Genomic DNA, 26,483 nt, shown 5'->3' with positions numbered 1-26,483 from the left:
TCTTTTGTGGCACTTATGGAAAGAAAGAATTAGATCGTCCAAAGATAAGCCCTTATGCTTTAATTCCTTTTGTAATTTTATACAGAATATGAACTCTTGGTGGATTGCCTTCCACAAAAACTTCTTTTGTAACTACTGCTTGAAGATTACTATTAACCATTGGGAGGTCCTTATTAAAAAAAGAAAGTAATTGGCAGGCACTTGTGGTGTAGTTTTCGGAAGGGGTTCCCTCTACCCCTGGCACCTAGGCTGTATTTTCTTTCTCCCTTTGAATATATTCCCATTGATGTCTTTTATCAAAGAAAAAAAGAAAGGGAAAAAAAGAAGCTAGGCACTTGGAAGTTGGAAGCTCCACATCTTTCTTCTTTTCCCTCTTAATGGGAAGTTGAAAATAAAAAGTAATAAAGGAAGTAAAGAATACTAAGTGTTGATCTATTGTTTGCCATCAGTTATCCAAGATTTAATGCATTTTACTTTTTAAGAAGTTATTGATAATTTCTTGTTTCTTCCATTATCAAGTAGATTTTGCATTTTCAGTAATTATTTATCTTCTCTTCATGTGATAGTTCCAAGGCCTCACCTTCTATTTGAAGCTCAACTAGTTGCTGGGAAGTCTCATGAATTTGGAACCATCAACTGTCCGGAGCAACCTGATCCACCTTCAACACTATCTGGCATCACTTATGGTAAACAGAAGTATGATGCAGAGTTAAATTATCCTCAAAGGATACGTCGACTTAATATATTTCCATCTAGTAAATTTGAGGTACTATCTATTTTGTGACATTAATATCTTTCATTCTGTCTTGACCCTGTTAATATTATTCACAAATATGTTAATAAGACTGACTTTTTGTAAAGAGTTATGGTTGATGAGACTAAATTTGTTTTATTGGTCTCAATCAAAAAGAAAACTTTTTGGGGACTATTGTAAATGAAGATAACATTAAGGGAGAATGCTCGATATCATTCCATTTACTAGATGGATGTATAAACATATATGTTAAAAAATAAAGAATAGGGAAGAGAAGAACAACAAGGTTACGTGGAAACCCTAGTACAGGGAGAAAAACCACGATATAAAGACTTTTCTTATTCTTTTAAATTTTTATACACTGAATACACAGGGACACACTGTATAAACATATATGTTAAAAAATAAAGAATAGGGAAGAGAAGAACAACAAGGTTACGTGGAAACCCTAGTACAGGGAGAAAAACCACGATATAAAGACTTTTCTTATTCTTTTAAATTTTTATACACTGAATACACAGGGACACACTGTATAAATAGACAGTAGGAAACCCTAGGGGTCTTACATAATTACATAAATGTCCCTAGGTTAATAGCCCTATTTTCAACACTCCCCCTCAAGTTAGAGCATAGATATCGACAAGGTCCAACTTGCTTACACAATAATTAAAATTTTGTCTCAGTAACCCTTTTGTAAGTACATCAGCAACTTGTTGGTTTGAAGGAATATAAGGGATGCATATGTTTCCACTGTCCAACCTCTCCTTAATGTAGTGTCTGTCTATCTCTACGTATTTAGTTCTGTCATGTTGAACTGGGTTGTTTGCAATACTGATGGCAACTTTATTATTACAAAACAATTTCATTGGAAGCTCATTATCTTGCTGGAGATCTGATAATACTTTCTTCAACCAGATTTCTTCACAAATCCCTAGACTCGTGGCCCGATACTCAGCCTCAGTACTAATTCTAGCAACAACTCTTTGTTTTTTACTTCTCCAGGTGACTAGATTTCCCCAGACAAACGTACAATACCCAGACATAGATTTTCTATCAACAACAGACCCTGCCCAGTCAGAATCAGTGTAAGCTTCAACAGATCGTTTATCAGTTTTCCTAAACATTAGGCCTTTACCAGGAGTTCCTTTCAGATACCGCAGAATACGTTCAACTGCTATCGTATGATCCTCACAAGGAGCTTGCATAAATTGACTCACAACAACTGACAAAAACACTTGGATTGTGTTAAGTTTAGCCACAGGTGAAAAAGTCTCAGAATAATCTACTCCATAGGTTTGAGTAAAGCCTCTTGCAACGAGTCTAGCCTTGTACCGGTCAATCGTCCCATTTGATTTGTACTTTATAGTAAACACCCATTTACATCCAACTGTCTTGTGCCCTTCAGGCAAAGTCACGGTTCTCGGTTCTATTCTTTTCAGAGCTCTTATTTCTTCCATAACAGCAGACCGCTATTCTGGGTTTTTTCATTGCAACACTTATGTTATCTGGAACCACCTCAGTGTCCAAGCTAGTAGTAAATGCCTTGAACTCGGATGCCAGATTACTATACGTCATGTAACTATGCATAGGGTATTTAGTACATGAACGAGTACCTTTCCTCAGAGCTATAAGAAGATCAAGTGATGCATCATGTTCTTTCACCTTTCCAGGCTCCTCACCATGATTGACTATCTGTGTATCAGAAACTTCAGTAGTATCTTCCACATCATTATTAGTAAGGATCATTTCATCCTCTGCAGCTTCAATCATTTCATCCTCTGTAGTTTCCCCTTCTATCACTCTTTTAGTATTACTGCTTCCTTCCCCCTTGTCTTGCTTGCCTTTATCAGTCTCCATACATATATCAACATCATTAGGAATATACGTACCTGAACTTGATGGCGGGTCTGACTCCTGCACTGGAGCCGGCAGTTCTGGTTCAATAGGCGACATTGCTTCCTTCCTAAGATTCTTCCTGTAGTAAGTTTTCCAAGGAACTTGATTGGTAGGAAGGACCAGACTATCATGCTTAGGACTAAGGTTAGACAAGGTTTGAATGGACGCTTACTCTAAAGGAATAGCATAAGATGACCAGTTAGTCTCTTCATTTATGTTCTCTCCCTGAAGATGACTAACAGAGAAAAACGACTGATCCTCGAGAAAGGTGACATCCATGGAGACATAGTATTTTCGAGATGACGGGTGATAACACTTATATCCACATTGATGAAGTGGATATCCAACAAAGACACACTTCTGAGCACGAGGAGTATATTTCATGCGGTTTGGACCATGGGAGTGAACAAAAGCAACACAACCAAAAATCCGAAGAGAAACATCAGAAATCAATCGAGTAGTAGGAAAGGACTCTTTAAACAATTCTAAAGGAGTATGAAGATTAAGAATACGAGAGGGCATCCGATTAATGAGGTGAGCAGCAGTGAGAACTGCATCTCCCCAGAGGTACGACGGAAGAGTGGTGGATAACATGAGAGATCGGGCTACTTCAACCAGATGCCGATTTTTACGCTCAGCTACTCCATTTTGTTGCGGAGTGTAAGCACACGAGCTCTGGTGAACAATACCTTTAGAAACAATAAACTCTCTGAAGGAGACATTAAAAAATTCTCGCCCATTATCACTTCTTAAAATCCCAATCTTTGTTTTAAATTGAGTTTCGACAGTTGTGTAAAACTGTTGGAAAACAGAGGACACTTCAGATTTATTTGTAAGAAGGAAAATCCAGTGAGACGGGTCTGATCATTTATAAATGTGACAAACCATCGTTTTCCAGTGGAAGTAGTAACCGGTGAGAGACCCCATACATCACTATGAACAAGAGAAAACGGACTCGAGGGTTTTGTAAGGCTGAAAATGGAAAGAAACACGATGTTGCTTGGCATGAATACACACATCACAATTAACAGAAGAATTACTAGCATTACGAAATAAATGAGGGAATAAATAATTCATATATTGAAAATTTGGATGTCCTAAGCGGAAATGCCATAACATAACATCATGTTCAGAAACAGAGAAATTTAAAGACATAAACCCAGATTGGTGATCATTCCTAGAGGAAGCTTCGTCAGAAAGGAAGTATAGTCCCCTGTCGTTCCGGACAATGCCAATTGTTATTGAAACAAAATGGAATCTGGTGAGAAAATCGCCTTACACTTCAAATCTCTTGTTATTTTACTGACAGATAACAAATTATACGATATTTTAGGCACATGTAAGGTATCACATAGGATTAAACCATTAACCGGAGAGATATTGCTCTTTCCCGCAACAGGGGCAAAAGACCCGTTTGCAATTCGAATACGCTCATTACCAGCACTTGGATTATATGACATAAATAAATCTGAGGAGCTTGTAAAGTGATCAGTAGCCCCTGAATCCACAATCTATGGTTTTTTACCATTTATACTAATCAGGCCAAAAGAAAGGAAATTACCTGACTGCGCAATTGCACTCACCCCAACCGTACTCGAGCTGTGTTTACTGTCACCAGAAGATTGTTTCTGAGATTGTTCATCTACTGAATCACTTACCAGGGCAAGACTAGTATTAGATTTGTCATGAGACTGTCGTTGCCTGCTATTTAGGGGCTTCCCGTGTAATTTCCAACATTGGTCCTTTGTATGCCAAAGCTTCTTACAATGTTCACAAACAGGTGGAGGTTTTTTATCACTATCAGTATCGGATGGCTTGGCGATGAAGGCGGCTGCATCAATAGTAGAAATGGTTTATTCATGGCACACGACCGATCCTCTTCTAGCCGTATTTCAGAACAGACTTCTCCAAGTGAAGGAGTCGGGCGCTGGCCCAATATCCGACTATGGACACAATCGAACTTTGGGTTTAATCCAGCAAAAAACACATAAACACGATCTGAACAGACTTCTCCAAGTGATGGCTCCGATCGTAGGTCGTCTGTTCTTCGCGGCCAGCTCCAGCTTCGATCGTGGCCGCACGATCCACTTGCGATTCCCGAGTTCGGCTCGTTTTTGCATGGAGAGATCCGATCGGTTGATGGCAACTTTCCGATGATTGCAACTAGACAACAGAAATTAACTCTGGTAGGGCATCCTGAAAACATTCTTTTACAGTTGCTCGGATTGCCATTTTCATGTCAAAACTCGAAGACCCATCAGCAGAAGAAGATTGGGGTTGATTCTTTTCTATAACGGCTAGGGTTTCGTCAACGCGCTCTGATACCATGTTAAAAGATAAAGAATAGGGAAGAGAAGAAAAACAAGGTTACGTGGAAACCCTAGTATAGGGAGAAAAACTACGATATAAAGACTTTTCTTATTCTTTTAAATTTTTATACACTGAATACACAAGGACACACTGTATAAATAGACAGTAGGAAACCTTATGGATCTTACACAACTACATAAATGTCCCTAGGTTAATAGCCCTATTTTCAACAATATATATGAGAGCTCCAAACTAAACGTACATCACATCACGATAGAGGACAGATGTAAGTAACTAATGGAGTTCTATATAGGTTAGTTACATTAATATACTATACTGTATTTGTTACAATGCTTCCCCCCAAGAATTCTTATGTTTAAAAAAACTTTCCCTCTATGATCGTGTCAAAATCTCTGTGCTTTATTTAATACGTAGTTTTCACCTATCCTTTTGATATTAAGTCTTCTATTCCAAACAAAATAACAACCAACTTCAGTATTTTTTTATTTGCAATACTAGATCGTCCATAATGTCCTCTACTTATGAAAGTCGAGTTTTTCTCTTATGTGATACTAGATCATCCGTGACCGCAATGTTATCCATAATACCTTTTCTAATAGTTTGGCTCTTGTCTTGTTTTATTTTTGTGGGGGCTTTACCTTTGTGTATGCCCTTGTATTTCTAAAGTCAAAATTTTCCATCAAAGAAAAAATGTCCTGTACTTGCTTCTAAGAGCCAAGTGATACTAAGGATTTGTTGGGGTTTTCTTTTTTAATTTCATTGTATATTCTTTCTTTTTTCTCAATTAAGTTCGGTTTCTTACCAAAAAAATGTTTTGTATTTCTTTTCTTTTAGCCTTGTTATTATTATTATTTTTTTGTTGGGTTATGACTACATGATGTATACCAGATTTGTACGTGGTCCTCAATTAAATCTTTATTGCTGCAGGATGTACAACCTATTGATCGCTTTGTCGTGGAGGAGTATCTTTTAGACGTGCTTCTTTTCCTCAATGGCTGGTTCGTTAATTTCTCCAAATCTGATGAGTAAATGGCTGATTAATCAGTTTGGTTCATGGAAGGATATTTTCAAGAACATTGTTTTTGAATCTGTAATTTTAAAATGAATACAAAGCATGGACATTTCTCTCTTCAAGTTATGGCTGATCAATCAGTTTGGTTCATGGAGGGATATTCTAAGAACGTTGTTTTTGATAGTATGATCAGTTAGCCTGTAAAGGGAAGGTCATTAGGCACTTAAAATCACCATTTATTAGCTTGTTTTTCTATGATAAGCTGTCTGTTTTTCTCGAAGTAGCTATCTGTGAAAACAAATTGAAGGAAAATAAGAGAAAGTCCTTTCAAGTTACTGAAATACTGTCAAAGTTCTTGGTCATAGGTTATTGTAGATGCGAAGGATTCATAGGGAAAAGGCTCTGCTGATTGCTCTTTCATGCTTTAGTTGGGAAGAAACAAACAGTAGGACCATTTTCGATAAAATTAGATCATCTTCCATTCACGTCATTGTCAAAAGAGGTGTGAAATGTTCCTAACTATGTGGTGTAAGGCCGGAAGGTCCTTTTTGTAAATAATCAAGAAGGAGTTAGTTAATTGTTAGTTGTTGTAATAGTTAGTTAGACATCTTGTAACTAATTTATTTTATAAATAAGATCCTTCTCTCCCATTTTGAGAGAGAATCATTTCATTCAGGAATAAGTCTTTTGGCACCAAATTTTGGTATCAAAACTCTCCAAGATTTGGGACCAATGGCCAGAAGAAGAGCCAATCTGCCAATCGGAAGAGACATTCACGAGCAAGAACAAGAGGTGGAAGAAACCCCCACCCTCTCTCCAAGTACTACAACACGATGCTTGTTGTCTGTTGAGAATTCATTGGAGGGAATTTATGGAATATTAACGAGCCTTCAAGAAAGTATGGAAACCCTTACTCGAAGAGTTGAGATGCTGGCTGCAGCTCCTCAAAATCGAGAGAATTTTCAACTATTCGTTCGAGAATGGGGAGGAAGAGGAAGGAGAGGTGGCGGACAGCTAAGACATAGACAGCTCCAAGAAAATCCAAGAAGACAATGATTGTCCAAGAAAGATTTTAAGAAGAGCAAGAATGGGACTTATCTATTGAATATGATCAAGAAGAAGAATTATTTGTACCAAGAAGAGGAAGAGGCGAGAATGTGAGATGAGAGGTGATTCAAATGACTACGGAATGAAGATTGACTTAATGTACAGTGAGAAGTGTGACATTGAGACATTTCTTGATTGGATCAAGAACACGGAGAATTTCTTCACCTACGTGAATACACCTGGACATAAGAAAGTGAATCTAATGGCCTTAAAGTTGAAAGTCGGCACCTCGGTGTGGTGAGATCAAATTGAAATCAATTGGAGAAGAAATGGCAAGCGGCCGATTCAGTCGTTGGAAAAGATGAAAATATTGATGAAAGAGCGGTTTCTTCCTCCCAACTATGAACAAACATTGTACAACCAATATCAAAATTGTAGGCAAAGAGCATGGTCGGTGGCTGATTATATTGAAGAGTTCCACCGGCTAGAAGCAAGAACAAACTTGATTGAGAATGAGCAACATTTGATTGCGCGATTTGTTGGAGGCCTATGCATGGACATCAAAGAAAAGGCAAAACTACAACCTTTTCACTTATTATCCGAGGCCATTTCTTTTACTGAAACCGTGGAGGAGATGAATGAAATTCGCTCCAAGAATTCATCAAAAAGAGCTGCTTGAGAAGCCTCCACAAGTAGGAAAATGAATGCTGCAAATAAGACATCCGACCAGCCAAATCCACCATCTTCGACCAAAGGAAAAGAGAGAGAAAATCAAGGAGGAGCCGAGGAGAAGAAAACAGAGACAGCCTGCAAGAAAAGAACTTAGAATCCTTACAATAGGCAGTCATTGGGAAAATGTTTTCGATGTGGCCAAGCTAGCCATCTATCCAATGCATGTCCTCAACAAAAAGACAATGGCTTACATGGAAGAAGAAGAAGAAGAAGAAGGAGGAGAAGGAAATTGAGTTTATTGAACCGGATGATGGAGATAGAGTATCTTGTGTTCTCTAAAGGATGTTAATCGCTCCTAAAGGAGATTCTAACCCAATGACATTGCCTTTTCAAGACACGGTGCACGATTAATGGCGAAGTGTGCAATTTCATTATAGACAGTGGAAGTAGCGAGAATTTTGTCTCCAAAAAGCTAGCGGCAGCCTTGAATCTCCAGGTGGAAGCTCATCCAAGCCTTACAAGATTGGTTGGGTGAAGAAGGGCGGAGAAGTTCTAGTCAATGAAATTTGTACAGTTCCCTTCTCAATTGGGAGGGGATACAAAGATCAAATTGTTTGTGACATTTTAGACATGGATGTATGCCATGTTCTACTAGGGAGACCTTGATAGTTTGACACTCGAGCCGTACACAAAGGGAGAGAAAATACATACAAATTCCAATGGATGGATAAGAAGATTGTATTACTCCCATTGAATAAGAAGAATGAAGAGGGAGTTAACTTGAAAAAAAAAAAAAAAAAAGACAGCAGCCACTTGTTTATTACAATCGGTGGCAAAACCTTGATGAAGGAAAGGGAGGCTGATATTTTGGGACGTGTTTCTGAGAAGTCTAATGAAAGCCAAGAAGTTGAAATTCCTCCGGAGGTACAAGGATTGTTTGATGAATTCCCACATTTAAAAGAACCCGAGGCGTTACATCCCTTGCGAAACATCCAACACCACATTGATTTAATTTCGGGAGCTATATTATCACACTTACCTCACTATAGGATGAGTCCTAAGGAGTACGAGATCCTTCACTTGCTTACAAAGGGGCACATTCAACCAAGCCTTAGCCTATGTTCGGTGCTAGTCCCACTCCCTAAAAGAAATGGCAGTTGGAGGATGTACGTTGATAGTAGAGCTATCAATCGGATTATGGTGAAGTATAGCTTGCCAATCCCTAGAATAGGTGATTTACTTTATCAATTTAGAGGAGCCTTGATTTTTTTAAAAGTAAATTGGAAGAGTGAATACTACCAGATTCGAATAAGGCCGAGGAATGAGTGGAAGGCCACATTTAAGCCCTACTTCTCATTCGCAGACCGATGGCCAAACCAAGTTGCCATATTGAGTTGCCTTGTGACCTACATATTACTCCAGTCGCCAATATTGCTGATTTGAAGTCATATTATGCACCGGATGACTTTTATTTAGCTTCTTAACCCATTGGAGGATGAGTTTGATTTTGGGAGGGGTGGATTGGTGTAAGGCCAAAAGGCCCTTTTTGTAAATAACCAAGGAGTTAGTTAATTGTTAGTTGTTGTAATAGTTAGACATCTTGTAACTAATTTATTCTATAAATAAGATCATTCTCTCCCATTTATAGAGAGAATCATTTCATTCAAGAATTAGTCTTTTGGTATTGCACCACTATGGTTTTCACAGATTGTATGTCTTGTTCTCATAGGCTTTATTGCCCCATTCTGATTGTGCATTCTCCTCTATAATGCATTCAAACATTCTCTAATTTCTTATATTAAAAATGTCAAAGATATCACATATTCTTTTAATCTCAAGCCACCTAAGGGAATGGACAGGTCCTCCAAGTTCGGCTCTTGTACCTTTTAGCGACTGGTCTGCTTGTAAATTCTTTTACTATTCAATTAGCTCTATTTAAGAACATAGTGTAGAGTTCTTTTGATATTTTTATCGAATGAAATGTTATCGATAAAATATAACATTTTATAATTCGACGACATGTTACAATGTTTTTTTTTCTTGTTTCATGCAAAGCTAGTCGAAAGGAATGTGCATCTTTCATGGTTGGCCTTCCTGTACCTTTTAGATACGAGTATCTTATGGCAGAGACAATTTTCTCGCAGGTATGCGACTATCATTCTTGTTAATTAATAAAACATTAGTTCACTCCCTCTTTTTCAATTTTATGAGAATGAAATGTACAAAAGGCAAAGTTAAAGATCTCTTATTGGCATTAAGGGGAGGGGATGATTATAAAAGTGTGCAGATCTAGGACATTGAGAGGAAGAATCAACAGTAATTAGGTCATGAGTTTCCCCGAGGTTTCTTTAAGTGTCTTTGAAGATCTTCTAATTCTGTCTATTCAAAATTCTTTTTGGGAATAACACAAACTATTTTCCGTATCCTTGCTCATTCTTGTATTTTGAGCATTTGTCTCTTTTCATCATATCACTTTTTTTTTTTAAAAAAAAAAAACACAAACTATTTTCCAAAGGCTTTCCTTCATTAGTTCCTCGGGGAGGGCCCCCTCGACCCTTTTCCCTTAGGCTGTGTTCTTCTTTTGCCTTGATTGAATATATTATCTCGTTTCCTATTAAAAAAGAAGATTTGAGTGTTGACTTCTCTCTAAACATTAAACCCATAAGTAAAGATTGAGCTATTTTAATCTATAGTTTTCTTCCATTTTTAAAATTTTCATTTTTTTATTTTTCTCTTTATATTGAGTTTTTATGATTTTTTGAAGTGTCAGACTCATAGTTGCTTCCCTCCACCCAAAAAAAAAAAAAAAAAATGAAATTATTTGCAGCTACTCATGCTACCACAACCGCCATTCAAGCCTATTTATTATACTCTGGTCATTATTGACCTTTGTAAGGTATGTGCTTTTGTTATTGTACACGTGTTATATTTTGTTTTGTTTTCTTTTTCCTCATATGTTTGGGTGGTTCCTTTTTCTCTTTCTTTTTTGACCAAAAAATTCTTATGTGAAAATATATGACTATGAGGTATATTTAGGCTCTTCCTGGGGCCTTTCCTGCAGTTGTAGCTGGTGCAGTTCGTGCCCTATTTGAGAAAATAGCTGATTTAGACATGGAATGCCGCATACGGTTGATACTTTGGTTTTCACACCATTTGTAAGTTTGAACTTCGAACTCATTATCATGTGTGCTTGCATTAACTTTCCTGAAATAAATGTGTTGGGGCTTTATGGATTTTGGAATGCTCATATTATTTATCTTGTTTTCTTTTCCTCGAATATGGAGTTCAATTTATTCTCACCTTAATTTAGGCTTGTTGTCTTTTTCAGAATTAATGGATACTTCTACCTTTTTAATCTTTTATAGATTTATATATATAACAAGCCTGAAAAAAGAACCCAAACAAATTACACAAAAGGAGAACTGGACCAAGATATAATTACAAAAAAACCTAGTGAGGGAGGCCTAAAAGGAGACATTAATCCTAACCTCCTCCCAAACCTCCTTGCCAATTTCTCAACCTCCCTAAAATTTCTATGGTTCCTTTCCAACCAAATAAACCACAAAACAACATAAAAGCCTGCATGCACAAGATTGTGCCCATTCCCTTAAAAGGGAATTCAAAAGCACCTCCTCCAACAACGAACAACCGGATCTACCTTGAGCACCACACACACCTAACAAGGCTCTCCAATGGCCCCCAAAAAGATTGAGCAAACTGAAACCTCATAAGAAAATGATTGAGGTCCTGCTCAAGGCTTCTGCAAAGAATGCACCACTACGGGAACGAAATGAAGAAAGAATGCCTTTGGACACGACCCAAGGTATTCACTCTCCCATGTAAAACCTGCCATGCAATAAGCATAACCTTCTTTTGAATTTTAAACTTGCCCCGGAGGAGAAAGTAGAGGCAACCAGGGAGGGAAAAGCGACAGAAAAGATATGGAGGAAAGAATGACATGAAAACCCCCAAAAGGATCAATGGACCATATACAAATATTCCTACTCCTTGAGCACACTTGGAAGTCTTGCAGGATGGTGATGAGACCCTAAACATCCGTCACCTCTCCGTAAGACAGAGGCCACCAGAAGTCTAAGGAAATTGTGCAGGAAGGATATGGAAAGGCAACATTTGGGACACTGAAAGCACCTTTTGTTCAAAATATGATATAAATGCATGAGCAGAATACACAAAGGTTTATCCCTCACCCAATGGTATTCCTGAAAATAAGTTTTCGAGCCTTTCCCAACAGAACTATGCGTAAAATGAGAAAAAATGGGAAACCTGAAGCAAATGCTTTCCTGTAGTTTTTGCTAAGGCACTTAAAACCCACACAACTCAAAAGTTTGTAGGACATACTTGCTCACAATAACCCTATGTCACATACCAGGTTTCATGGAAGACACAATCACTTGGCCAATAAAGTCTTGTTATGCAACCGCAAACTCAAGTCCTAAACCTCCTAGATCCACTGGTTTCGTGACCACCTCCTACTTTACTAGGTGGGACTCTCCTATATAAGGGATATTTCTGGAATATTAGTTCGATAATAGTAAGGGGAAATTTGATAGTGGTGCATTGGTTATAAATAAGGGGAGTTGAGCACATTAGGGGGAGAGGATCATTTTGGTAAGCCAGTTCTTTGTGCATTGGTTGGAAGAGACATAGTCCTCTTGAAAGACTATTGATTTTTTTAAAAAAACGGAAACGGAGCTTTTCGTTGATATAATGAAATAGGAAAGTCGAAAGCGGTATCCGTTTGAAAAACCTTTACCCTACAATTACAATGAGACAAAATACAAAAAGACAAAATATGAAACCGAAGCAAACAAGAACTGAAAATTGAAAAGTGAGGTGCTCTGAAAACGGAACTTTTCTTGAAAGACTATTGATATTCTAATATCTTCATTTATATTGCAATATAGTCATCTTTAGCGTTTTCTTGTACCTAACACCTCCCCCTTTTTCAACTCCACAAAAGTAGTTCCTCACCACTTTCCCAATAGACTTACTCATTGAGATTGGAATCCTAAAGATTGATAAATAGTTAGGGATCTGATATAGCCTAAGTAGTCTCAAGGACTAATCCTCCAAGAATCAAGTTTGTAAATCTTTTATTAGAATGAATAATGTGTTTTATACAAGAGGGGAATGTTCCTATTTCTAGAGTTTTACTACAAGTGGGGGTAAAAAGGGAATTAACCTAGAATATTGCCTAATTACCCAATTAACCCCTATTCTTCTTACATCATTCTACCCCTCCAAAAAGAAAACTCGTACTTGAGTTTTAAAAAGAAAATTTTTTTGAAGCAAACAACGAATTAAATTAACTTGTTCAACGGAGTATGACCAAACTAATCTCCTACATTTTAAACAAAAATATTAATGATCAAAGGTATAAATTCGAGACAAAAAATCCAATATTGCCACCAAAAGATGAACTTCTCCATTAGACATAAAGCCAAGAAAGATGTTTCCTTCAAGCTCATTCAAAACCGTATTTAAAGGACCAATCACTAAAAAATCACCTTCCAAAGAGAATCGTTCAAGAATCACGTTTTCTTTATCATTCGCTTCAAGTTCTTTAATAATTTGGTGATCCATTTCCAACACAATCAGTATGTCGTTGTTCTTGCTCGATTCTTGCTCGGTGTTCGATATCTCTTTTCCATCTTCATCGTTGGATTTTTCTTCTTCACTGGAGACAATTTTCAAATTAACATCTTCAAATTCTTTTTTTTTCTTCTACTTCGTTCGCATGATTTTTGTCCCAATCATCTCTGTTAACTACGTGGGTCTCAACAACATTTTTCCCAATTCTATCTTCAAAATTTTCTATTTGAAAAGTTTCCGGCTGTGATTCATTTGTTTTTTCTTCCGTATGTGAAATCAGTCCGTTCTTGAACTCTTGCAAATGAATTGATAAATGATCAATATGTTGAGTTATTTTTTCCAATGAATGTTGGATTTTTTTTGTTGTTTTCTTTATTTCCTCCGATACTACAGGATCAAAGTAGTCATTTTGTTGGATTCTTGGTTATATTTCAATCTTGTAGTGGAAATAGAACTCATCCATTGATTTTCTTGAATCAACCTTTTTTCATCGTGTTTCATAACCAAAAGAATAGTTTCGAGTCTTGAATGTTCTCTTGAGCTATAAAAATCCATTCCTGATGATTCTTGAATTCATCTAACTCCGCATCTTTATGTTGATTTCTTGAAAAATGGGTTTAATTGTATCGTTGAGCCCTTTTTCAATATTGTTGCCTTCTTATTCCATCCTAAATTGACTTAGAAACGTCTTCGGAGTCACTAAAATCACTAGAATCAAATTTCCAATGTGGATAATGATAGGTTTTTTGAGAAAATCGAGTATGGACGAAATTAGTATGTTGAAATTCTTCTTCTGAATCACTTGAGTCAGAATTCCAACATTGTTTTTGGAAGTAAAATCGATTTTCTTTCCTATAACAACTACTGGTTTTTTCTTGGACATCTTCTTTGATCGTCAATAGTTCATTCTTTCAAAATCTTGAAAAATCTTTGGTTTCTTCTTTCTTTTTTGGAATTTCAAGGGTTCCTTCTAATTAGATGTGAATTGTTCGACAACGAGCACAACTCATGAAGCTCCCTCTTGTGATCGGCGTCTCCAAGAATTTCCCAATCTTCCATTGGTGCCAATCAAAGTTGGCCCAGACGGATGCTTTGATACCAAATTGATGTAGCCTAAGTAGCCTCAAGGGTTCCCCAAGGATCAAGATTGTAAATCTTTTATTAGAATAAGTAATATGTTTCATACAAGAGGAGAATGTTCCTATTTATAGAGTTTTACTACAAGTGGGGGCAAAAAGGGAATTAACCTAGAATATTGCCTAATTACTCAATTAACCCCTATTCTTCGTATATCAGGAACCCTCTCAACATTGATTGAATTAGTGTAAATCTTCTCCCTTAGAGGGGAAAAAAACTTTTTCTAGGTAGACCATCTCTTTTGAACTTTATTTTGAAGAGTGTTCCAAAAAGCCAATCTCCTTGCATTCTCTTGCTAGGGGAGATCCAGAAGATGCTCTTTTAGCTGGATATTCTAAGAAATTACTAGCGCCATGTTACCACAAAATTGTCTCACCCTTGCCTCTTCCCTAAAAGTGATCCTCACTCCTTGTGCGACCTTCACCCAGAATCATATCCAATGGCATTTTACGCTGGTTTTTCATTCTCAAACGGTCTAATTCTTTGTAGACAACAAGAGGTTTTAAAAGGCTGAAGAACATCGTGAAGTTTTTTCTTTTGAAGAAGCGAGACATAAATCTTGAGGCATATGCCTTAAATTTAATTAAAAACTTTTTACAAATCTTAAATTGGTATGACTAGGTATGGCCGAACATAGTCCAGAAGCCTCAAGCGCATTTATATTCTATTTTGGATTTTTCTTTTTGGCTCCCTTAATTGCTCGGAGATGTTGCAGCTTAAGATTCAATTCCAATGTCTTTCTCCCTCCATTTACCCTCTTTGTTATGCCAATGGAGAAAATCTACAACACTTATTGTTTGACTGCCCATATTCTAGCAATTGTTGGTGGAAGTTATTTTCTTACTTCAATACACATTGGGTCTTTGGTCCTTCATTTTGAAACAATATTGCCCAAGTTCTAGTAGGCCTACTACTCAAGAAAAGCCCAGCTCCTTTGGTCATATGCAGTTAAAGCCTTGATTTCATAATTATGGTTTGAACGCTCCTTAGAACTCAAGGACACACTTGTACAACCTATAGAACAAATCCTGTTCAAGTAAGGTCGTGGAATTATGGTTTGAATGCAATCAACGATCTTTCTATGATTGGTCAAACCGATTTGGTTCAACTCGTTTGTTAGCTTCATTTTGGTGTTCCCAATCTAATCTCTATGTTGACTATATTATTTAGAATATTTGTCTTAATTGGAATGCTTTTATATCTCCATTGTAATCATGTTGAGATGAGAATTTGTAATCTTTCCCTATTTGTTTTTTGTGTTAGATATGATGAGGGTGCTAAGAGTGTCTCAACCCAGCTGAGATGCTGAGTGCTTCTACTGATTCCTAGTTCTAGCCTTAATGGCTTTTATGCTTCTTGTTTCATTGTACTTTGAGCATTAGTCTTTTTCATTATATCAATAAAAGGTTTGTTTCCGTTTTAAAAAATAGTCATATAAAAGTATGAAAAAATTCACACCCACAAAGGTTGTTTTGTAACTACTCAATAGATTACCATTGACTTAGATTTGGTCGTCATGAAATTCTTCCTTTGGGTGGGGGATGCCATATCCCCTTGTCCCTTAGTTCCTTAGACTGTCATTATAAGGTTGAGGAAATTGTGGACTTCACAATTGGCAATGATACGAGAATGAGACAAAAGGAAAAAAACCTAAAATTTGATAACCTCATCATATGTCTTCTATACATGACAACCACAGACTAAGCTTATTGACTGAAATTTACAAAAGTTAAAATTGCTTGTTCAACCATTAAACAAGGGAGATGAGTTCAACCTCAAGTATGAAGCTTTGCCGGTAAATCTTTTGTCTAAATGTGAATTTTTCTTGTGGAATGCATATATTCCATTACTTTGGCAAGCCATTTCTTAAGAATCCAACTAAATGTTTAACAGTTCGACCGTGGCTTCTATTTGCCTGTCCATCTAATAGTGAAATAATTTAAAATGAGTTTCAAACTTCCCACAAACATCTTGACATGGCATAGAAGTTGTGTGTCTTGATCACTTGTGAGAGATTTTGGAATTACCTTTAGGCATGCAATCTCTTTTCAAAAACAATTTGCTACATGTACTGTGTTAATTATTTTTAATGTGTCATTTTTCTGAAGCAATCTACAACAGCTAATGTGTACCATTGTTATGTTCAAGATGTACTATCTGTGGATGCTTGCATCATACTGAAATACTTATGCTCTCCTTTTAAAGTTAAATTGCCTGGATATTTACACTATTTCTGCCACCGTTTATGCAGATCGAACTTTCAATTTATATGGCCATGGGAAGAATGGGCTTATGTATTAGAACTTCCAAAATGGGCCCCACAAAGAGTGTTTGTGAAGGAGGTTCTGGATCGAGAGGTCCGTCTATCATATTGGGATAAAGTAAAACAGGTATTTATCATGCTTGAAACTATTGACATTTTTGTCATAGATATTTCTATTATTCAGATATTTGTACTGTATGTTTGTAAAATAAAATGGTCCATAGACAATACGGAATGTATGATTTATTGGAGAACATGAGAAGAACAATGAGTGTGGAGCTAATCCTTCCTGAGTTCTCTCGTTGTTTTCTGACATGTTAAGTATATTGTGCTTGTGCGAATGCAGAGCATTGAGAATGCACCTGGTTTAGAAGAGTTGCTACCTCCCAAGAGTGGACCAAGCTTCAAATTTTCCACTGAAGATGATGGAGAAAAAAGTGAACAACATGCACTGTCTGCTGAATTATACAATTTGGTGAAAGGACGGGCTCCAGCACGTGAAATAATTTCCTGGCTGGATGAAAGTGTAATTCCGAAGCATGGTTTGGATGTTTCTCTCGTGGTGGTTGTGCAAACTCTTCTGGATATTGGGTCAAAGAGTTTCACTCATTTGATAACGGTCTTGGAGAGATATGGACAAGTTATTTCAAGAATATGCCATGATGTGGATAAGGAGATCTTGGTTATATCTGAGGTGGGTTCTTACTGGAAGAATAATACTCAAATGACGGCGATAGCAATTGACAGAATGATGGGTTATAGGTTAATTTCCAATTTGTCCATCGTTAAATGGATCTTTTCTTCAGAAAACATTCAGCAATATCATACATCAGATCGTCCATGGGAGGTACATATTGCCTTTTATTATTTTTTTTTGGCTACTTCACTGTAGATTCATTGTTATTTGTCTTTTGAATTCGACATGAATCATATATCTAATTTAGGTGTTTCCTTCAGGATTAGTGATGGTAGCTATTGCATTAGGATATGACATTTGCGATTTATCATATTGCTTAGAGAAAGAAAAATAAAACTAGAATTTTAACCTGCTCTTAAACATTTAATCCAGCTAAAGGTTGAAAAATAATTTACAATGTGTTAACTGAGTATTTGGTTAAAAGGAAAGTTTACTATCAGTTGTGGTTTTTTCTTTCTGGGGAGCATGATTAGAGGGAATCTACATGGAAATAAGTTTTAACTAATTTTTTCTCTTATTATCTCATGTACAGATATTAAGGAATGTGTTGTGCAAGACGTATAATCGTATTTCTGATCTTAGAAAAGAAATATCCTCCCTGAAGAAAGATATTATTGCAGCTGAAGAAGCTGTTGCTAGGACAGAGGAAGAATTGAGTGCTGCTGAATCAAAGCTGGCACTTGTGGATGGTGAACCTGTTTTGGGAGAGAATCCCGTGAGATTGAAGCGATTGAAATCTTATGCTGGAAGAGCAAAAGAGCAGGAGATATCGATACGGGACTCTTTAGAAGCCAAAGAAGCTCTTCTTGCTCGAGCTCTCGAGGAGAATGAGGTATTAATTCCAAGACTAGAAATAATTTGCACCTCTTTCATTAAACCTGAGCCAATATTGATGTGGACATTCTTGATTTTCTGTTGCTTCTGCCGTAGAGTTAGCAACTTAAGAGCACATATCTTCCCATTTTAACTAATTTTTTTCCATATGCAGACATTGTTTCTATCTTTGTACAAAAGCTTTTCCAGTATATTGACAGAACGCCTTCCAGCTGCATCTAGCGCACAAACTCTGCAGGATTTGAAGTCTATTAATCCTGCTGATGCGAATGCAATGGACGTTGAAGAACCATCAGCCATGGAGATGGACAATGAAGACTCAAGACCTGAAAAAAGGTTTTCTTCGTCTGATCCAATACATCTTTTCACCAAAATTTCAATTCATGATCGTTTTCATTTCCTTAATGTCAATTGTGAATCCACTATGTTCTCTTTATTTTGCAGTCATTTGAACGGTAGAACAGAGCATTCCTACACTGTAGGTGAAAATGAACAATGGTGTTTAACCACCTTGGGATATGTCAAGGCCTTCTCGAGGCAATATGCTTCAGAGGTATTTTTCAATTCATACAAGTTTCAGAATAACATGCAGCAACCTGAACACTGTTTCTTACTCTAATCATTTTCATTGTGTGATGTGCTCAGATATGGCCACACATTGAGAAGTTGGATGCAGAAGTTTTATTATCAGAAGATTCACACCCACTTTTCAGGAAAGCAGTCTACAGCGGCCTTCGTCGATCATTGGACTCGATCTAATGACGTAATCATATTTGTTATAGTATTCAACATTTTCTGTTTTTCCCCTCAATCCTTCCTATTTCTTTTTGTAGATTAGATGGATAGATCACTCGATAATGTTATCTAACATTTGTGTAAACGAAAATACATATTAGGCTAGCCAATCGATGTAGATACCGGTTTAATTATAGTTGTTATTGAGTTACGTTCATGGAGTCCTGTATCATAATACCTATATCGTAATCGCTCCTGTTTTGCAATCATTTATTTCACATATCAGATAACAAATTTATTAAGTTATCCTACAAGCAAAGAGTTATCAAGTGAAAAATGTCGGCAGCCGTTGGAGTTATCAAATAGGATTCGTGTAGATTTTGACAGGGACGGAACGCTGGATGACTATTGTGGAGGATCAAACAACTAAAGTTTGAGTTCTAAATTGGATTGAGAAAGACTCCTAATAATTGATGATGCAATCTTTTCTAGTTAAGTTTAGTTCCGCTAGTTTTGATGATGATTTTTGGTTAATGTATCCAATGATTTACATATTTACATAAGATATGTTTATGAAGCATAATTATTGATGAACTTGAACATAATTTAATGGTTAAAATTTCAGATATCTTTACATTATCTAAAAGGTTAGATTCGAGTCTCACCTTCGGTTAAAAAAAAAAAAACCAAAAAGTTATAGATTCAAACTCTTGTCTTTACATGTGATGTAATGTTCTACGATTAACTAACTATTCCTAAAATATCCTAAATGGTATTTGGATTTAAAATACATAACTCAATTGTTACAAACGTAGGGTTAAATTGTTACTCTTAAAAGTAGAAATCAAAAGTGTTTGTTAACGTATTTTAAATATTAGATGATTCAATTAAAGATAAAATGAATCAATATAGATAATCGTGCTAAAAGAGCACATTTTTGCTTTGAATGCCTAAAATATGCCAAAAGCAACAGAACATAGGGACAATTAGTGACCAATATTGAACTTTGATGAAATAATTAGAACTCTAATGTTAAGAAGAAATTGAGTAAAACATCATTGAAATAACACAGGAGGACATTCAAACAAAACTCAAAATGTGTAAAGATAATTCTGTTATAAGAGTTATCATGAACATTGCCCATGAAAGCTAGGGATCATAAACATGTTGTGATCTTTGTTGTTTTATGTTGGCTGATCAATTGTAGTAAATATATAAATTTGCAAGTTGGTTTGATCGTTATAGACAACCAATGTACTTAACCTAGACATAGTTCAATTGTTAAGACATTTTACTTTTTTATTAGGAATAACATTCATTTTTTCTATTTATAATTTGATATTCACGAACAGAGAACATACAACCAATCTTGGTTTTGAAAAAAATGTCATAAGAAAACAAATCCATCATTTTGTGAATAAGAATCTTGTAGACATTCACAAAGCTTTTTCTTGCTACATTTTAATCATTGGATCATAATTACATAATCGCTTCTAAAATTCCAAGAAAGGAAACTACTTTCTTCTTTTGTCATATTTCAACTGGAAGAAATGAGGAGGTAAATGTTTGTGTTGGGACATCTAGAGTGATTTTGAAATAGTTACTACCACTTTTGTTAGGTTCAAAATCACTAAGGTTTCGTTTTTTGTTTTTGGTTTTGAAAATTAAGTCTATTTTCTCTCAATTTTTTACAATGATTTGTATCTTTATCAATTACAATGGTTATATTTTTACCCAAATTCCAAAAACAAATACAATTTTTTAAAAGCTTTTTTTTTTAGTTTTCAAAATTTGGCTTGGTTTTTTAATCTATTGGTAACAAGTAGATGACTAAGGAAGAAATTTGAAAGTGAAAGTAATGTCCATAGGCTTAATTTTAAAAAATAAAAACAAAAAACTAAGACCTTGTTTGATAACCATTTGGTTTTTTTTTTTGTTTTTTTTAAATTAAGCCTATTTCATCCACAATTCTTACAATGATTTGCATCTTTCTCAAGTATAATGGTTGAATTCTTAACCAAATTCCAAAAATAGAAACAACTTTTTGAAAGCTACTTTTTTTAGTTCTTAAAATTTGGCTTATTTTTTTAACCATTGGGTGAAAAATAGATAAGAAAGGAAGAAATTCGGAGGTGGAATAGTGTCCATAGACTTAATTTTCAAAAACAAAAACAAAAAACAAAATGGTTACCAAATGAGGCCTAAAAAAATTAGTTTTAATCCTTCAAAATAATGTTAAAGTAAACATAACTCGGCGATAATTGACATGTACTTATTTTTTAAGTCGGTGATTCAGAACCCCATACTCCACTTGTACTAAAAAAATTCTTTGTTGTTTATGTGAAAACCACATTTAAAATTTTAAAATCAAACATTAAATTGATTTTGAATGATTAAAAGATGTATATTCCCTACTGAAAGGTTAGAGATTTGAATCTTCACTCCACATGATATAACTATAGAAACAAAAAAACAATTGTATTTTTATTAAAATCCACAAATCTAGGATATGAATTGGAGTTTTTTTTTTTTACTTCACAATCATAGAACGTGAGAAATAGCTTTTGGGACGATAATTAATGTTCTCTCTCCATTAAACTATGTTTAGATTAGGGAGGTTTTATAATTGATAGTGATATAATAAAACAATTACATAATGCTATAATTAAGAAAGGTAAAGCATTAGGAGCAGAATGAAATGTCATATGAAATTTAGAAAGGATATTCATATGCTTGTTCATATATCAACGGAACAATATATTTTTAAAAAATAAAAATTACTTTTATAAATTGAAATGAATAATTCTATGACAGCTTTTGAATTAACTAGTAAGTAATCATATTACATTTAAAGAGATATGGAGTGTATATTCAATATTATATGGCATTTTTCTTTAATGTATTGTTGCGAAATTTATTTAAACTTGTAATTTAACCTTATATTTATATCTTAGTCAACAATAATTACCCTATTTGAATGTATTTTTGCAATTTGGAAGTTGTCTTAGAAAATATGAACAATTCCTTGTTTGAGTTTGAATATTTAGTTTCATTCCAATACCAAGCTAAAAAAATATGTGCAAAGCAATTGAAAAGATTAACAATCATCAAAATTGTTGACATTCCATCACAAAAATGTCTCTACTATCTATAGAAATACAAGTCTTTGTAGTCTTTTATTTAGAATAAATAGGAAAATTCAGAAGAAAATGTCGTAACTTGAAACCAAAAATCATGTAAATAAACAAGCTTTGTGTTCATGTGTTTACAAAATTCATTATCCTTGAAATTATGAGAATTAACTTTTTGAACAGAAGATTATGATGAAAAGAAGCAAAAATAACTAAGAAAATAAAAGTTGTAGCCATGGATGCATAAAGTGATCAGATCGACGCCCAATCTACATGCAAAGAACCATGTGTTGAGCAGAAAATGTGAAGAAAGAAAATAACAAATGCGTTGGCAGTGGATGTCAAATCAAGAGATACAAGTTAGTAGTTAATCGGAGGCAAACGTAGTAGAGCCAATGAACCTATGACGCAAATAATCGACGTAGCAAAGTATGAAATTAAATGTAAATGTGTTAGTTCATCATTAGAAAGAGGTAAAGAACCTTACCTCTTGACGCATATAAATAGTCATTGAAATTAAAGTTAAGTGTTAGAATTTCTTCCAAGAAATTGGTTGAAACTCTGCTAAAAAGCCTCCATTTCCATCACCATTTTCAACTTCTCGAGCTTCTCTTTGAAGTATTATGAGTGAGAACTTAGTTTTCTTCCTTGAAGAGAGAGAGAGCATGTCAATCCCCATTGCAACCGTCATGAAGTAACATCTATACAAGCCAAAAGAAGTAAGAAATTGTGATCGTCGGCTTGACACTTTCATTCTCTATTCTTATCAGTTTGCGCTTATTACTCACGTTGGTATTAAGTCATTTGAGATTGAAAAGACTCATTTTCTTAACAATATATGATTTCTACCATATTCTATCCGTTCATGTCTGTGTTTTCATTTATCACGAGTACCTAATTTTCTAATGGGTTGAGAAGATTTCAATTAGCATTTTCAAAGTTATGCATGAGATAAAGTTCATCTTGTTAATGTATGTTATTACGTTGCTTAGATCCGTTTGACAAATTGATTTAAGTAGAAATAATCAACTACTTGAAAGAGTAAGTGATTGTGGATCTCATTGACAAGAAGAGGTAGCTTTAGAGATAAAGTCAACCTCTTATGTGAAATTAACCATCACATGCACCCTAGAGATAAGACAAATGTGACATAAAAACATCGAGAGATGGGTGCTCTATTAATGAGTTAATACATGGATGCTAACTCATGCATTATTGTTTAAGAAAATGCTAGTAAGCCTTCTCAACTCTATTAAATGCTAGTAAGCCTTATCAACTCTGTTTTATCAATTAATATTTTTCTTCCTACTCCACACTGTTTGGTTGTGATTGTAATCACCATCATCATTTGTACTAACAACATTTGACGCATCATCATCCACTATCACTCAAACCAATCACTATCATCCACTTCCACCTCACTCGTGATTTAATCATTTAGTTAGTAGTACGAAACATTTTCAATACACATTTGGAAAGCTCATCGCGTTAAGATCAAATATTAATTTCAATGCATTTTAGTTGATAATTTATGTGTTCAACTCTAGACTCACTAGGACTCTAAATGAGCTTGAGCTTGGGTCTTAATAGATAAAACATTACATCCAAAATACATTGCTCATTTTCATTAGTAAGAAAGGCACAACATAAGGTTCTAAAATTACATATCATTATGCAACGCAACAAGTTTTTGGTAAAAAAAAAAAAAGTTTGTTCGACCCAAGACTCACTAAGACTCTATTTAGGTTTGCACTTAGCTCTTAATATATAAAATATTGCATTTGAATTACATTAATCATTTCAATTAATAAGAAAGACATGACATAAAATTCTAAAATTACATATCATTCTGAAATGCAACATCTTCACTAAATCAAAAGGAAGGAAAGAATGAAAGAACACTTAGCAACAGGAGGTACAACAAACAATTCAACTCATAAAAGTTAGTTTGTCAAACGGGCATGCAATATGTGTTAACGGCCAAGAAGTCAAACATAGTTTTAAGAACAAATCTTGATGTAGGTCAAAGGAAAAACGAGAGTTTTGAGAGAGTTGGAGTTATGAATTTGAGAGGAAATTCAGCTTCAAAAGCTAACCAAGATGGCTAAAAAAATCAACAATTTTTCTTCTATTTAAAGAAGAAAACCTGCAAAAATCAAATTCCTCTTAAAGTGACACCAAATTTGATCCAGAATCAGAGGAATGTCTCAATATGGTGCAAAGAAAGTGGATTTAGGCAAATTCCACCATAATCCATATTGAATTTCCATTAATTTTAAATAAGATTAATTTAATAATTGATCTTAAATAAAATTAATTCAAAAACTAATTTTAAATAAAACTAATTCTAATAATTAATTTTAAATAATTAATTAAAAAAATTAATTAGCATTAATTTAATATCAAATATTAAATTAATTAATAACACCAGGATCATGTATACAATATTTAAATCATATTTAAATATTTCTAACTCTCTTTGTAATATAGTTTAATTCACAATTAAACTTAAACGATAAGACGTTAAGTATATGGAATATAATTAACGCTTACTTCTTAAATATTTCAAATTTTCTCATCATACTATTCTAAGGTTTAGTCTGATATGAGCTAGCAAGGAAACCTAATGGACCTACAGATCATGAGCTCCAATGATCAAGATTAACCGGCTAAACTCTTTAACCTAGTTAACCAATATTCGTTAATTATCAGGACACTGTACTATAGCCCAGTAGTTGCACTCCCCTCATTGTAGATATATTTCCGTCCATTTGATATAAACATGATTAGTAAGTCGATCCTGCACAGGTTGTTCGTAATTATAATTAGGTCAAAATTACCTTTTACCCTTATAATTTCATCTTGTTCCTTAAGTCCCAAATCTAATGAACAATTGGTTTGTGGTCCAACCACCAAATTGAGTCCCTCTTGGGCCAATGAGAGGGTGAAGCCCCTTGTTCAAGACCTAGAGTCAACACTTAAGAGAATAACCATCTACTTATCCCTAAAATCGGGTAGAAGCGAATTCCATATTGCAGGACTATGTCCCTAGTTATCTATATGGTCTTACCCCCTAAAATGATAGGCTTATTGAATCTGTAAACTCGGGTCACTCTCACCCATGTAGATTAAGGGATAATCCCAAATAAACCGGAGTTCATAATTAGCTCAAGATTAAGATCAAATTATCTAGGTCATCGTATTGAAATAATCAGTCTTAATAGTAAATGACGTTATAAAGTAAAAATGACTATTTCGCGGTAGGATCTTATGCAAACTCATTGCATAGGATGTCTCATTTACATGTCTTTACATGAACGATTCATGATTATATCACTTGTTTCAGATACAAAGTGAGCCACATTCATAGTGTCCCCAAGATAAGGTACCCATCCTTATTTCTATACTATAGACCGTCTTGGCTATTTACTCAAACTTGATCCACTTTTATGTCTCCTAATATAGTTCAAGTAATTCATGCTATAACCAAAAGTTTTTAGTTTATTGGATTTAGGGTTCTTAAACACAATTCACATATTCAATAACATCTTTACTAAATAAATCTTAGTAATAACTTTATTGCAAAATAGAATCCATTTATTATTTACAAAATATGAGTTTTAGGACATAAAACCCAATAATTATACGAACATTGTTATTAAAAAATGACATTTAGATTTAATCACAAAACAAAAAATTAAGGAGTCCCCAAACCATTATTGAAGTACCAAAATACCAAGCTAAAAGAATATTTGCAAAAAAATTGAAAAGATTAACGCTCATCAAAATAGTCGTGGTTCAATCACAAAAGTGTTTACTAAATCAACATTTAAAACAAAGAAAAGAAAAAAAAAGAAAATGAATACTTAAACAATTCAACTTAAGAATGTTAGTTAGTTTGTCAATCGCAAAGAATCCTTAAACAATACCACTTTATCTACTTAAGTTCAATTCAACCAATTATAACAAGAAAATGATAGATTTTCTAGTAAATGTTATCTAATGAATTATATATTATACGAGACATGTCTATATATCTCAATTATTAGCTAGCATGAAAAAACATAATAGTTAAAAAAGTTAAAACATCTATACATTATCTAAGACATGTCTTTAATCTCAACAGAAAAAAAAAAGTTGGAAAGATTGTAACTTTAAACTCTTACCTGATACCTTTTTATGTGATATCAACTATTACCTCAATGTCCCAAGTGGTATTCGATTAAAACAAATCACATGAACTCAAAGTAAGTAAGAAAGTTGCCATGAAAATACATCTCATTGACAAATATTCAATCTTTCATTGAGATAGAAACAGTTTTTCTTCCTTAGATCTTCATTTAGAGGTTCAAACATATCAT

The 26,483-nt window shown here is 34.7% G+C and overlaps 1 protein-coding gene across 1 annotated transcript in view; it reads left to right on the top strand.

The window, feature by feature from the left end:
• The window catches only part of ABH1 (ARM repeat superfamily protein), a 34,015-nt gene extending 14,755 nt beyond the window's left edge, over nt 1-19,260 (top strand). Inside the window, exons 9-19 of the mRNA XM_039022498.2 lie at nt 567-766; nt 5,909-5,979; nt 9,772-9,856; nt 10,540-10,608; nt 10,749-10,867; nt 16,714-16,852; nt 17,072-17,572; nt 17,955-18,254; nt 18,411-18,592; nt 18,701-18,809; nt 18,902-19,260. Coding sequence (XP_038878426.1) covers nt 567-766; nt 5,909-5,979; nt 9,772-9,856; nt 10,540-10,608; nt 10,749-10,867; nt 16,714-16,852; nt 17,072-17,572; nt 17,955-18,254; nt 18,411-18,592; nt 18,701-18,809; nt 18,902-19,015 — 1,889 coding nt within the window. The 3' untranslated portion in view covers nt 19,016-19,260. The remainder of the gene's footprint in view (nt 1-566; nt 767-5,908; nt 5,980-9,771; nt 9,857-10,539; nt 10,609-10,748; nt 10,868-16,713; nt 16,853-17,071; nt 17,573-17,954; nt 18,255-18,410; nt 18,593-18,700; nt 18,810-18,901) is intronic.
• The last annotated feature ends 7,223 nt before the right edge of the window (nt 19,261-26,483 follow it).

The sequence above is a fragment of the Benincasa hispida genome, chromosome 2, assembly GCF_027475165.1.
Source record: "Benincasa hispida cultivar pf3 chromosome 2, pf3_genome.v1.1, whole genome shotgun sequence".
In the NCBI taxonomy this organism is placed as follows: domain Eukaryota; kingdom Viridiplantae; phylum Streptophyta; class Magnoliopsida; order Cucurbitales; family Cucurbitaceae; genus Benincasa; species Benincasa hispida.
Note: the sequence above shows the minus strand (reverse complement) of the source record. Positions and strands in the feature narration are given on the sequence as shown.